This window comes from Megachile rotundata, chromosome 6, assembly GCF_050947335.1.
Source record: "Megachile rotundata isolate GNS110a chromosome 6, iyMegRotu1, whole genome shotgun sequence".
Lineage (NCBI taxonomy): Eukaryota > Metazoa > Arthropoda > Insecta > Hymenoptera > Megachilidae > Megachile > Megachile rotundata.
The window spans coordinates 2,463,772-2,478,977 of NC_134988.1; the positions used below are offsets into that span (position 1 = coordinate 2,463,772).

Here is a 15,206-nt window from a genome sequence, read left to right on the forward strand (position 1 = left end):
ATGTTAGACGTCGAGTTGTCTGGGGAGATTAAATTAAAGATGTTTGGGAAGGTGGAAGGGATCAGAGAAATATATACGGATGGATCAAGAATAGAGAGTAGAAAGAGCAGAGGAGGGGCTATTATAGTTAGGATGGGAAATGGAGAGTGGGAGGAGGAGAGCTTTACAGCGCCGAATCAATGCTCGATTTATACGATAGAGATGTTAGCAATTGGAAAAGCGGTGGAGATGGCTGGGGATAGATTCGTGGAAGATGTGCTGATCCTAACGGACTCCTTGAACACAGTTAAAAAATTGATGGTGGATAACGGGGGCTGGGACGTTGGAGATGTAGTGGACAGAATAAGAAATAAGATTAAAATAAGGAATTACCATGCAACTAGGGAAGGGAGAGATGCTGGAAGGCTGGCGGTATCATGGATCCCGGTCCATGTGGAGATTGAGGGAAACGAGAGAGCTGACAGGGTGGCAAAAGAGGTTACTAGCGGGGATGCGGATTACTGGGTAAAGTTCACATTGAAGGATTATAAAAGAGTGGTCAGAGATAGGGGATGGATGAGATCGGTTGAGAGCCATTTGAGACAGGGGGAGTTTAAGAGAAGGCAATATTTTGCAGCGAGATGGAACAATGTGGGGAATGATTTTCCCTGGTTCAGAGTTCTGGGGGATGTAGAGAGAAGTACAATATGCGCGTTAAATAGGATAAGGGCTAACCATTATAACTTGGGATGGTCCTTGTTCAGAAAGTTTATGATAGATGATCCATACTGCGAGGAGTGTAATAGGATTGAAGATATTGACCATGTTTTGTGGTTATGTGAGAAATACAGAAGAGAAAGAGAGGCTTTTGTAAGAAGGATGAAGGCGTGCAAAGTGTGTGAGAAGAGCGAATTTTTTACAAGCAAAGAGATGGGAGGAGCGAAGCCGCTGAGATTGATCAGTGGTTTTTTAAAGAAATGTGGAATAAAGGTGTAATATACGAGACAAACGACAATTTAGATGTAAGCAAAGTTAGTTTTATTTGTAAATGGCGGTATGAATGCATGGTTTGGTGTGAGAAAGTAAAGTGTGATGGCGCTACACTTCGTCTGTAGTATACTATAGGCTTATGTATGGGCAAATTGAGTCTCAGTGGAGACCAGACGCCCTCTTCCTGTGAAGAAAAATAAACTACTACTACTATTACGGGAGAAGGAAGATAGCGGCGATAGAGTGAGGAGCGTTAGCGTCGACCTACCTGAGTTTTTTTGTTGTTTTCGTAGTTTTATTTTGGTTTTAAGAGAATGAGGAGTAGAAGGAAGGAGGGGAATAGGTAAATAGTTAAAGTGAATAATAAAGGAGGTCGAGAGGACGGTAAATAGACGAATAGGTGGTGTATGAGAACAAAGACTTCCCCTAGTTTGGTGAGAACCAGGGGAAATATAGAAGGAGAGGAGAGGAAGGAGGAAGGAGGAGTAGAGAGGAGGGAAAGGAGAAAAGAGAGAATAAAGAGATGTGCAAGAAGAATGAGCAGTAGAGATCGGGAAACTGAGGAGGATGGTGGATGTGATATGAATAGGGAAGAGATTAAGGTGGCAGAAGGAAAGACAGAGGGAGGAAGTGAGAAGGTGATAATAGAAGAGTTGAGAAAAGGTTGGGCGCTACAGTATCTGGCGGAAGAAGAAGACGTGGTGATAAGCGCGTCTATAAAGGAACAGGAGGAGGAAAAACAGAGAGAGAAGAGGGATGGAGAAAGGAGGGAAGAGAAGATGGAAACGGAAGAATGTAGGAAAAGAGGCAGAGACAGGGAGGCAGAAGAGGAACAACAGGAAGAACGTGGGGGGAAGGAGAAGAAGAGGATTAGAGAAGTAAAGGGAAGTGAAGTTAGTGTAGAATCGGAACTTTCAGCCAATGGGAAGAGGGAACAAGGAGTGCTGAGTGATTCTAGAGAAGATAGGTTGGTAGGAGTGAACACAGCGGCGATGGTGGCGCCGGAGAGGACGGAACGGTGGCGTGGGGAGGTAGGAAAAGAAGCAGACTTGAACGGCCATTTCGAGCGTGACCGTGCAAAGGACAGGTGTGAGAGAGCAAGTGAGGAGAGTAAGATCAGGGACAATAAAGACAAGGAAGTGTGCGAGAGTGATGTAGGTATAAAAAACATTGATAGCCATAGTAATAAAGTGATAAGTAGGATAAATAAAAACAAGATTGTAAATAAGAATAGTGATATAAGCAATATAAATGAAAATAAGGACAGAGACAATGCCGGAAAGGAGGACCACGTGGTGGAAGAAACGGCAAGGACAGTTAATGAAAGGGATAGGGGCAATACAAGGGGGAAAAGTAGGGAATGGGAGGTAGGAATTTATGATGAAGACGTTAATTGGGAGGAATACGTGGTTTGTGTGGTCTTGAGAAATAGAAACCAGTTGAATAATAGGGGAAGGGCAAACACGAATAATCTAATTAAAATCTACAGATTGGTACAAGGTGCAGGGGTGAAAATTCACACGATTCGAATGAATAGTTTCAGTAAAGCGGAGATCTCAACGAAAAGGAAGGAGGAGGCGAATAAACTGCTGCAGAAGTACGGAAAAGGTGAAGGGAACGTGAAGACTTTTGTGCCGAAGGGGGTGGCATTCCGGCGAGGCATAATTTATGAGTGGAAAGATTCCGTTGAAGAGTTAAGGGAGGAAGCTATGCCGGGCCAGGGGGATAATACCCTGGAGAGGATGACGAAGAGGAGGATAATGGACGGCAAAGTTGTCTATAGTCCGTTAAGGACAATCATGATTACTTTCAGAGGTGGCGTGCTGCCTACGAGGTTACTAATAGGGCAGGGCCACGTGGGCATTAGAATTGAACCCTACGTGGAGGCGGTGAGACAGTGTTTCAAGTGCTTGAAATATGGACACTATCAGGCGCAGTGCAAGGAGGAAAAAAGAAGGTGTCTGGTATGTGGGGATGAGAATCACGGGCAATGCGATAGAAGGCCTAGGTGTGTAAACTGTGGGGGAGAACATGGGTCACTCGCAAGACAGTGTTGGGTTTGGCAGAGAGAGGCGGCCATCAAAAAAGTGATGGCATATAAAAACGTGGAGTTTGAAACAGCCAGAGGTATGATGGCGAGATCGACAGGAGATGTTGAGCGGGACAGAACAGGAGGGATCGATGAATTTGTAGGGAGCAACGGTGACTTTCCGGCGCTGACTGTAAGAGAGAGGACAGAAAAGTGGGAGCAAAAAGAGGTTCCCATACATAGAGAGGTGGAGCTGATAAGGAGGCTGAGACAAGAAAGAAGGGGGGTAAGGAATGAGGGAACAAGGCAGGAAGAGGGAAAGAGAGCGACTTTTAGTGAGGTCACTAAAAGAAAAGCGGAGGACAGAAGAGAAGAAACAGTGAATGAGGAGGATTGGGGGCAGGGGGCAATTGGAGCAGCTGGAGGAGTCGAGGAAAAGGATAGGGCGGAGAAGGAAGGAGGGGAATGGAGACAGGCAAAAGGAGGTTTAAAGCCTTCCTGCTACAAGGAAAGCGTGGATGGGGTAGTATTAGGAAACGGGTTTCTCTGTCTGGAGTGTAAGGAGAAAACCGAAAAAAAAAGAGAGAAGGGAAAATACAATTATTGGAGAGGATTCCCCTGCCGAGGTACATGGTTGGTGAGGAACCGGAGGGAGAGTGTGAGTATGAGAAGCTGGAGTTAGCTTTGAATAAGAATGAGATGGAGAGGGAGAGAAGAAGGGTGAGGAGGGAAAAACAAATCAACAGGGAGTGGCTGGTAAAGTTAGAGAAGAGGAAAGAGGACGAGATTTTGGAGGAAGTAATCAAAATGTTGAAGAAAAAAGAATTTGGAAGGGAAGCTACAGGAAATAATGAGGGCAGGAAAATACAGGGCGAAGAGGACGGTTTTGCCAGACCCAGAGGAGGACTGGGACGTGGTGACGACGCCTCCTTTTGAGATGGTATTGGACCAAAGAACAAAGGAAAGGCTGCGGAGGAAGGCAGAGAGAGAAAGGGAGGAGATAAGGTTAAGGAAGGAAAGAGAGGAAAGGGAGAGAAAGCTGTCAATTATTGATTGGAAGGAGGTGAGAGAGAGTTGCAGGAGAGCAGAGAAGGAAAGGGAAGGGAGAGAAAACGAAGAAAAAGAGGTAACCTTGGGAACAAAACAGAGGACCGGGGAAGACGAAGAACGGACAGAAGGAAGGGAGAGGAGAGAGGATGAGGAGCTTCAGAAGAGGATTGGGGAAACAGAAGAGGAAGAAGTTTAATGGGGACAAGAAAAGAGAGGAACGGAAAGTGGGGAAGGGTGAGAAGGGAAAAATGTAGTGAGATATCAGTGGACGGAGATGCGAAAGTACAGTGACAAAGTGTGTGAGGTGATGAGGCGAAGGAGTGGGGGAGAGAGGGATGTAGGGACAGATAAGTGGCGTAGAGAAAAGACTAAAGGACAGGAGATAGATAGTAAGTTAGTGATAAGGGTGAGGATAGATATAGAGATAGGCGTTTTAGAAAGAAAAAGAAAAATAGAAAAAAAAAAGAGAAAGGGGGAAAAAAAACAATTAATAACAATGTAAAGTATAGTAACAGGGGGGGGGGGGGGGGGTAAGATGTGTTTTGTTTGTTTTGATTGGTTAGTATGTAAGGATGTTAAAGGTAATTCGGACAAGCTCAATTTAGAGTGCAATTTAGGTGATAAGAGGTACAGAAGCGTATATTGTTGTATGTTTGTATTATCATTTGTAGTTCTATTTTTCTGGGTGTATTTTTATTTTTGTTTTATATTTTTGGTTTTGTTGGTATCCTTCGGTGCAGAAGGAAAACGGTTCATTTTGAACTTGTTTTATTTTTGTTTGTATGAGAGGTTAGTTGTCAAGAGCCCGAAACGGCGGCATTGTACAAGTAGTAACGAACAGTATTATGTAGATTGTGGGAAGGCGAAGTGTGGAGGGATGAGATATGGTGAAAAGAGTGTGAAGGATGTGTGTGGTAGATATAGGGGGGGGGGGGGGGGGGAGGGAAATGATAAGAGGAGGAGGAATGAAGGGTTTAAGATTTTTAAGATTTGAAGAAAGGGGTGATGGGAATAAAGATAAAGGCGAAAAGGGATGAGGTGTGGGGTTTGGAACGCTAGAAGTGTTAGAAATAAGAGAGAGGAGATTAGGAGGGTGGTGGAAAATCTTGACTTGCTAGCGATAACGGAGACGTGGTTGAGAGAGGAGGATGTGTTCAGGATACCGGGATGGCATTTAATCAGGACAGATGGAAAGGAGGAGAACGGGGGGAGGGGGGTTTGTGTATAATGGTTAAGGAAAATGTTAAAATTAAGAAGACTGATGTATATTTGAGGAACGACAATAAGTGGGAAAATATGTGCGTAGAGTTAGAAACGGGAGGGGAGAGTTTAGAAATAGTGTTAGTATATAGGAGACCGGGAATAGGGGTTAATAAAGAGGATTGTAGGAGATTGTTTAGAAACGGGAGGGCAGGGGTAAGAAGGATATTTGTAGGAGATTTCAACGCGAAGAGTGGGAGTTGAAATTGTGAGAATGGGGATGCAGCGGGGGAGATATTGGAGGAGGTGTTGGATGAGGAGGAGATGGGAGTGGTAAATTTTGGAACTTTGTCGAGAATAGGTAGACCGGACCAGGTTGCTTCGAACCTCGACCTGATAATTGTACCTTCAGAGTGGGCCTTGGACATAAAAGCAAGGGAGACGGGAGAGACATTGGGGTCGGACCACCAGGTCATAGAGTTCAAATGGAACGAAGAGATAGGGATAGTGGAGGAAAGATTAAGGAATAGGAGATACAAGATAGAGAGGATTGATAAAATGGAATTTTTGAAATAGATGATTAGGAAGGAGGAAGAGGTGTGGGAGATTACAAGATCAGATAAGGATATAGAGGTAAAATGCAATGAGGTGGTAAAGATGATCGGGCAAGGTAGAGAGAGAAGCTATAAGAAGGGAGGGGGGAGCAACGGAACGAGGAATGGGAGGAATGAAGTAAGCGGTAGTAGGGGAAGGGGGGGTAGGAAAAAAAAGTGAAAAGACAGCCGTGGTGGGATAATGAGTGTGAAGAGTTGAAGAAAGAAAGGAGGAAAGCAACGAAGGAGATGGGAAAGAGACCGACGGAGGAGAACTGGAACAAGCTACTGGAGGTGAGAGGAAGGATGAAAGCGACAATTAAAAGGAAAAAGAAGGAAGCGTGGGAGGAGTTCATTAGGAGCATCAGACACAAAGGAAATGTTGCAGAAATGTGGAAGAAGATTAGAAGCTTAACTAAAGGAGTTACGACGGAGGAGCAGTGTAACATGGGAATGTGGGAGGTTCAGGAGGTTCTGGAGGAAGAGGAGGTAAGAAAATTAGTGGAAGCGGAGTATTGTCGTAGGTATGAAGAGGAGGAGGAAAATAGAGAGGAGATGAACGAGGAGGACAGTAGGGTGGAGCGGAGATTGAATGAAGAAGAGGAAGGAAGAAGGGAAGAGGCAGAGAGATGGATCACAAGAGACTTGGAGATGGAGGAGCTGGAATGGGCGCTCTCAAATGTGAAGGGAAAGTCAGCCCCGGGAGAAGATGGAATCGGTTACGACGTGATGAAATGGTGGACGGGAGGATGGAAGGAGGCGATGTTAAGGATATATAACGAGGTATGGAATGGGGGGGTAATCCCCAAGAGTTGGAAAAAAGCAATAGTAAAGTTTATACTCAAGCCACAGAAGAGAGCGTTAGGGCCAATATCGTTAATGTGCTGTTTGGGTAAGATAATGGAAAAGATAGTAAATGAAAGGATTAGGATTTGGGCGGAGGAGGAAGAAAGGATGGATGTTAATCAGAACGGTTTCAGGAAGGGAAGATCGACGATGGACAAAATTAGCATATTGGTCAACGGAATCAGGGAGAGTTGGGGAAGGGGGAAAAGAGTGGTAGCAGCTTTCGTAAATGTTAAGTCGGCGTACGACAATGTAAGGCATGAAGGGATGATAAGTAGATTGGAGGAATTGAATTGTCCAGGGAAAATGAGGAAATACATAGAAGCTTGGTTGAGAAAGAGGAGGATAGTGATCAGAACTTTAGGAGGGAAATCAGTGGAGATGGAATTATTGAAAGACTTACCACAGGGATCGATTCTCAGCCCGCTATTGTATAATCTATATACGGTGGGAATTGTGGAAGGGTTAAGAGAGATGGGAGTTAGGATATTGCAGTATGCGGATGACATAGTTATCTTTGCAGAATTTGAGGGTAGAAGGGAAGGGAAAAAGAGAATGGAGGAGGCCTTGAATAGATTGAAGGTAAATCTGGAGGGAATTGGCTTAACAATAGCAATGAAAAAGACACAAATAGTCAGATTCAATGGTAAGAAGGGTCGAGGTAGGGCAGGAAGAGAAGTATTCTGGGTGGAGGGAGAAAAAATAGAAGAGGTAGGAGCAGCAAAATTTCCGGGGATTTGGATAGATGAGGGGTTGGAGTTTAAGAAGCATACGGACTATTTGGTGGCGAAATTGAAAAAGAGGATGAATATTTTAAAGTGCATTGGGGGAATAAGGAAGGGGGCAGAACCGGAAATGGTGTTGAAAGTATTTTGTGCGCTGATTAGGTCGGTGATTGAATACGAAGCACAGTTCTATATGAACAGTAAGAAAAATTGGGAGAGAATTCAAAAAATACACAATGCAGGGATAAGAATCGCGATGGGTTACAGGATGTCAACTCCAATCAATGTTATGGAGACAGAGGCGGGAGTTATGGAATTGAAAGCACGGTTAGAGACATTAGCGGAGTGGTATATTGCAAAGAAGTATTGGATGAAGGATGGGGAAGTGTTAGGTGCGGTTGAAAATAGAATAAAGAATGATAGAGAGGAGGAGATAGAAGACGGTAAGGATATGACGGTGGATGCATGGAAAAGGTTTGAGGGGGTAAGAGTGGGTATGAGTAGAAGAGTGAAGGGGGAGTATGAAGGGGAATGGAGAGGATACAGGATGGAGAGGTGTTTGGAGATGTAGGTGGGTAGGAGTTTTGAGAATCCGGGAATAAGCGAGGGGGATCTATTAGGGGAAATAAAGTTGAAATTGTTTGGAGGGAGGGAGGATATAGTAGAAATACATACAGATGGGTCTAGAAAAGAAGGTAGAAAGAGTGGGGGAGGAGCGCTAGTGATAAGAAGAGGATTGGAGGAGTGGGAGGAGGAGATGTTCACGGCACCGGGGATGTGTTCAGTATACGAGGTGTGACACAAAAGTAACGAGACTAGGTCTGTAGCTTGAAAAAACAATGGAATTGACAGCAATTGTTTTTGTGGCATCATCCCACATATCTCCTCTATCCATGATGCCAATTTCGATTGAATCGGTCATACCATTTGGAAGTATTGCGTTATTTAGTAAACACGTGCAACTGCATTCTGCCGGAAAAATGTCTAATGTAAAAACTGAACAGCGAATAAACATCAAGTTTCTGGTAAAATTTGTTGAACTCTTTTGTAATATGAGATGAGACATGGATTTTTACCTATAACCCAGAAAGTAAGTGCCAGTCAATGGAGTGGAAGTCTCCAGGATCCTCAAAACCCAAAAAAGCACGCATGTCCAGATCGAAATTCGACATTAATGGAATTGTAATGATTGAGTGGTTTCCCAATGGTCAGACTGTTAATTAACCCTATTAAATTGAACTACTAAAAAGACTTCGTGAAAAAATTAGGAAAAAACGGCCACAGTTGTGAAGCGATAGATGACTGTTGCACCAAAATAATGCACCCGCTCATACGGCACTGTCTGCCAAGCAGTTGCTGACCAGTAAAAATATTACTGTGATAGGGCATACTGCTTATTCACCTGATTTGGCTTCATGCGCCTTTTTTTTATTTCCTAAAGTTAAATTTTGCTTAATGAGAACCCATTTTACCTCAGTTAAAGAGGTTCAGGCAGAAACGGAGAATCTCCTGAAGGGACTTTCAAAAACCTCGTTCCAGAACTGTTACCAGCAATAGCAGCACCGAATGCAAAAGTGTGTGAATGCTGAAGGGGACTACTTTGAAGGTAATAACGTCACGGAGAACTGATTCTGCAGATACAATGATTCATTGGAATAGTCTCGTTACTTTTGTGTCACACCTCGTATACGATTGAAATGACGGCAATAGGTAGGGCAATAGAGGGGGCAAATGAGAGGTATGAGGGGAAAAATGTCCTGATTCTGTCGGATTCCCTTAGTACAATCAGTAAACTGGGAAAGGATGATAGAGGGCAGGATGCTGGGGATGTGGTGGATGTGATTAGGAATGATATAAAGAAGAGAAATTTTGAGGTAGAAAAGAGAGGGGGGGATGCAGGGAAAATTGCTTTGGCATGGATCCCGGCACATATGGGAATAGAAGGGAATGAGAGAGCGGATAGAGCGGCGAAGGAAGCAACCGTGGGGGATCCTGATTTCTGGGCTAAGTTTACATTGAAGGATTTTAGAAGGGTGGTTAGGAAGAAGGGATGGGAGAGATCGAGGGAGAGGCATTTGAAGCAGGGGGAATTCAAAGGCAGGAAATATTTTGAGACAAGATGGAATAACGTTGGGAAGGATTTCCCATGGTTCAAGGGGATAGGAAATTTGGGAAGGGATACCATTTGTAGCCTAAATAGGATTAGGGCGAACCACTATAATCTTAAGCGGTCGCTTTTTAGGAAATACATGGTAAATGATCCATACTGTGAAGTATGTGATAGAGTGCAGGATTTAAACATTTGTTGTGGGAGTGCGAAAAATACAAGGAGGAAAGGAAGGGATTAATAGAGAGGATGAGAGGGTGTAGGATTAGGGAGGGGTATGAATTTCATGAAACCAAAGAATTGGGGGAAGCGAAACCGATAAGACTGATAGGTGCCTTCATTAAGAAATGCGAAGTAAAGTTGTGACTTATGGAGGGGGAGACAGGGGAGAATAAAGGGAAAAGCGTTAAAAGGGAAAAGGGAGAGTGGTACAGTATTATAGGACATAAGGTGAATTCGTGTAGTATGGTGTGCAATAGGTGTGATAGCGGGTATAATTTTGATAGAATATATGTAGAGTATAGGTTGCGAGTAGTTTGTATAAATAAGGACAGTTATCTATTTTATATATATTATATTGTATATTTTTATAGTATATATATGTTTTATATGTTTTATACTTTTTGTATGATTTATGAAGCGAGGCTATACCATAGTTGGTATGAAATAGATATTGTGACGCGTGTCGGGGATAGGAGTAGATGTGTAGGTAGAATAGTGACTGAGCCTAGGATTACTAGGATATGGTGGGAGTTTGAGTGGAGACGCGAGGGCATGAGTGAGAGCCAGGTTGAAATGGTTATGAAATGTAAACGCTGGGGGCACCACAAGACGCTTGATGTGATGTAAGATCGATATAAGGGTGGAATGAGCCAGTATATGGCCAAAACGCCATCTTCATGTGAAGAAAATAAAAACCTATAACCTATAACCTATAACCTACTACTACTACTACTACTACGACGGTTGGGAGGAAGATGGCGGCGATTGAGTGAGCAGCGTTCTGTTTGACCTACCTGATTTTTTTCTGTTTTGTTGTGGTTTTATTTAGTTTGTAGTAGAATAAGGTGTGGAAGGAGAGAGGGAGAAGGATAAGTGAGTGTATTGAATAATAATAAGGGACGAGGAGACAACAAATAGACGTATAAAGGGTATATGAAAGTGAAAATTTCCCCTGGCTGGGCAATAACCAGGGGAAAGGTAGAAGAAGGGGGAGAGACGAAGGAAGGAGGAGAGGAGAAGAGTGAAGGGAAAAGAGAGAGAAGAAAGAAATGTATAAGAGGAATGAGCAATAGAGTGGAAGACTTGGAGGAGGAAGATGGAGGTGATGTGAGGAAGGTAGAGAGCAAGGCGTTGGAGAGGAGGATAGAAGGAGGAAAAGAGAAGGTGGTAATAGAGGAATTGAGGAGAAACTGGGCGCTGGAATATCTAGCGGAAGAAGAAGACGCAGTGATAAATGCGTCAATAAAGGAACAGAAGGAGGAAAAGCACTGGGGGAAGAGAAAGGGAGAGATTAGAGAAGAAAGGATGGAGACACAGGAATGTAGGAAGAGGAGTAGAGACAGGGAGGCAGAAGAGGAACAACAGGACGAACTTAGGGGGAAGGAGAAGAAGAGGATTAGGGAAGTGAAGAGGAGTGAAGTTAGTAAGGTGTCGGGGCAGTTGGCCAATGAGAAGGAAGAACGTGGAGAGATGACCGAAGTGACTGGGGATAAGTTGGTAGGACTGAACGAACCGGCGATGGTGGTGCCGGAGAGATTGGAACGGTGGCGTGGGGAGGTAGGAAAAGACGCGCAGTTAGACGGCCATTTCGAGCGTGAGCGTAGTAGAGACAGGAGTGAAAGTGTAAGCAAGGGGAGTACGGACAAGGACAATAAGGACAAAGAAGTGTGTGAAGGTGCTATAGGTATAAGAAACACTAACAATAATTATAGTAATAAGATAATTAGTAAGACTGATAGGAATAAGGTAGTAAATAAGGACGGGGATATAGATGGAAGTAGGGACAAAGACAATGGAAGAGAGGAGGACCACGTGGCGGAAAAGATCGACGGGTCAGTTAAGGATAGGAATAAGGATAGTTTTAGGGAGAAAGGCAGAGAATGGGATGTGGGAATTTATGAGGAGGATGTTAAATGGGAAGAATACGTGGTGTGCGTTATTCTGAGGAATAGGAACCACGATAATAGTGGTAATAAGGGAAGGGCAGATGCTAGGACGACGAAAAGGAACAATCTGATAAAAATATACAGACTGATTCAGGGGGAAGGAATTAAAATTCATACGATTCGAATGGTGGGTTTCAACAAGGCGGAGGTTACGACAAAGCGGAAGGAGGAGGCGAATAAGTTACTACAAAAATACGGAAAAGGTGAGGGAAAGGTGAAGACATTTCTTCCAAGGAGGATGGCGTTTAGAAAGGGCATCATCTATGAGTGGGAGGACTCCGTTGAGGAACTCAGGGAGGAGGCGATGCCAGGGCAGGGGCAATACACTTTGGAGAGAATGACGAAGAGGAGAGTTACGGATGGAAAGGTTGTGTTCAGCCCTTTAAGGACAATCATGATCACTTTTAAGGGCAGTGTGCTGCCAACGAGACTTTTAATAGGGCAGGGGCATGTGGGGATTAAAATTGAACCCTACGTAGAACCGGTAAGACAATGTTTTAAATGTCTAAAGTATGGGCATTACCAGGCCCAGTGTAAGGAGGAGGTGAAGAAGTGTGTGATTTGTGGGGAGGACAATCATGGACAGTGCGATAAGAAACCAAGATGCGTGAATTGCGGGGGTGATCATGGGTCGCTGGCGAGGATGTGCTGGATCTGGCAGAGGGAGGCAGCCATCAAAAAGGTGATGGCTTATAAGAATGTGGAATTCGAAACGGCAAGGGGGATGGTGGCTAGGTCGACGGGGAATATAGAGAGAGATAGAACAGGAGGATTGGAGGATTTTGTAGGGAGTAATGGGGATTTCCCGGCCTTGGCATTGAAGGAGAGGAGAGAGACATGGGAAAAGAAGGAGGTGCCCATACAGAGAGAGGTAGAATTGATAAGAAGATTGAGACAAGAAAGGAATGGTGAAAGAGGTGGCAGGCGAATACAGGGAGAAGGGAACAGGGCTACGTTCAGCGAAGTTACCAAAAGAAGATCGCCAGAAAGGAGGGAGGAGAAGAGAGATGAGGAGGATTGGGGACAAGGAGCGGTTGGAGGTATGGAGGAGAAGGATAAGAGAAAGAAGGAGGAAGAGGGATGGAAGCAGGTGAGAGGGGGAGTGAAGCCGTCATGTTATAGAGAAGATGTGGATGGTGTGGTACTGGGTAATAGATACCTCTGTTTGGAATGCAAGGAGAAAACAGAGAAACAGAAAAGGGAAGGTAGGATCCAATTGTTGGAAAGGATTCCGTTACCTCGCTACATGGTTGGGGAAGAACCAGAGGGGGAGTGCGAGTACGAGAAGCTGGAACTGGCACTGAATCAGAATGAGATGGAGAGGGAGAGACGGAGGATAAGGAGGGAAAAACAAATTAATAGAGAGTGGTTGGTTGAGTTGGAAAAGAGGAAAGAGGAGGAAATATTGGAGGATGTGATTAAGATGCTGAAAGAGAAGCATTTAGAGGGGAAATTAGAGGAGATAATGAGGGCAGGGAAATATAGGGCGAAGAGGACTGTTTTACCTGATCCGGAAGAGGACTGGAACGCGGTGACGACCGCTCCTTTTGAGATGACGGTAGATGAAAAAACGAGGAAAAGGCTGCAAAGAAAGGCGGAGAGAGAAAGGGAAGAGTTAAAAATTAGGAAGGAAAGAGAAGAGAAGGAAAGGAGTTTGTCGATAATTGATTGGAATAAGGTGAGAGAGAGTGGGAGGAAGGCAGAAGAAAAAAGGAGGAGACAAGAGAGGGAGTCTGGAGGAGAATCCGTGAAAACCACACAAAATACCAAGGACAAGGAAGGAGAGGAGATGGAGGAAGGGGAGATGAGGAGTGAAGAGGAACAGCAGAGGAAGAATATGGACGAGAAGGAAGAGGAAGAGGAGAGAGAGCACTAGGGTGCGAAACAGGAAATATAGTGATAGTGGTTGTGGATTGGGGAAAAGAGGAATCGAATAGGGAGGTGTGTAGAGATGGATAAGTGGTGTTGTAAAGTGAGTGAAGGACACGAGGTAAATTATAAATTTGACTGTAAGTTAACGACAAGAACAGTTTATGGAATAAGTTTAAAATATTTAAAAGAAAAAGAAAAAGAAAAAAAAATGCGGACTGTAAATATAGTATGTACAAAGTGCGTTAGACGTAAGATAGACGAGCTCAAATTAGAGTGCAATCTAGTATTTAGTAGAAATAGGGAGGAAAGGGGAGCTAGTGATGATAAGACTGCAGATAGGCAGAGTTTTTTTTTTTTTGTGTTTATTTTATTAGACGTAATAAAGGAACAGATCATGTCGAATATGGTTTATATGGTTTATTTTGTTTTTTATGGTTTATTATATGGTTTATTTTTCAGTATTTTTCTAGATTTCATATATTTTATTGTCTCTATATATGTTATATATGATACGCTTTATATATTTTTATATTTTTGGTTATTATAGAGTAGAGGTTAGAAAGGGAAAGCGATACGAAAGTACAATGAATAACAGACAGTATTATGGAATGGTATGGATGTGAGAGGTATGATAATGAAGAAGTAAGATATGCATGTGATGGATGTGAGGGATGGATGGATTGGAGGGGAGGGGATGCAACGGAGAGGGGGATGAGGGCGCTTTTCTTTGGGGAATATCTGCACTCGGTCAGCGAGGAAGGCGTGGGGAAAAGGGGAAGTTGGGATAGGAAGGGTAAGAATAAAATAATTTTAAGAAAAAAAATACGCCGACTTCGAAATGCACTAAAAAGTATAAAATAATTTCTATTTCATAATGAAGTAATTTCTATTTCATTCAATCATACAATTACGTAACAGATATGAATGAAACCTATTTACTCGTTACGTAGCATATTAAATGCATTTCAACCTTTTCGGAGGCGAAAATACTGAGGTATTTTTAATTTTGCGCCGCCTCCGAAAAGGTTGAAAAGCATTTAATATGCTACCTAACGAGTAAATAGGTTTCATTCATATCTGTTACGTAATTGCATGATTGAATGAAATAGAAATTACTTCATTATGAAATAGAAATTATTTTATACTTTTTAGTGCATTTCGAAGTCGGCGTATTTTTTTTCTTAAAATTATTTTATTTCACGCTTTTTAGTGGAATGGGGAGAATTGTATAGGATACTGTGAGACATTTCTTACATAACAACACCAAAGAATAGGATTTTGCAATAACAATAGTTATTATACATATATACTGATTTTCGGCCGACAAGACGTGTTTGTAGAAACAGTAGAAAATCGGCGACTGCATGTTGACTCATACACCAGCAGAGACACGAAGGCATACGCGGAATTCAATACATATATTAGTAACAATAGTTTTTCGCTAATAACTCGAAAACTAAAGCTTCCCCTTAATTGCGGATAAGGAAAAAGGTTTTTCAGAATCGTGCCCCTGATAACATATTAAAAGGACATGAAAATCGTCCAAAGTTGATTTCAAAACTTTTCAACAATTTTTCGCTAATATCTCGAAAACTAAACCTTTCCGCGAAATTTGTATATGAACAAAATTGTTCAGAATCATGTCCG

At 43.1% G+C, this 15,206-nt stretch overlaps 1 protein-coding gene across 1 annotated transcript; it reads left to right on the top strand.

Moving 5' to 3' along the window:
- Positions 1-1,702: 1,702 nt before the first annotated feature.
- Positions 1,703-2,951, top strand: LOC143264590 (uncharacterized). The gene is made up of 2 exons (XM_076532498.1): positions 1,703-2,123; positions 2,507-2,951. Exons 1-2 carry the CDS (start codon positions 1,749-1,751, stop codon positions 2,513-2,515), a joined length of 384 nt encoding a protein of 127 aa, XP_076388613.1. The 5' UTR covers positions 1,703-1,748; the 3' UTR covers positions 2,516-2,951.
- Positions 2,952-15,206: the final 12,255 nt, after the last annotated feature.

Bases quoted from the DNA above. Each gene is read 5' to 3' on its own strand.
- LOC143264590 (XM_076532498.1), top strand. From the start codon at position 1,749: ATGGAAACGGAAGAATGTAGGAAAAGAGGCAGAGACAGGGAGGCAGAA.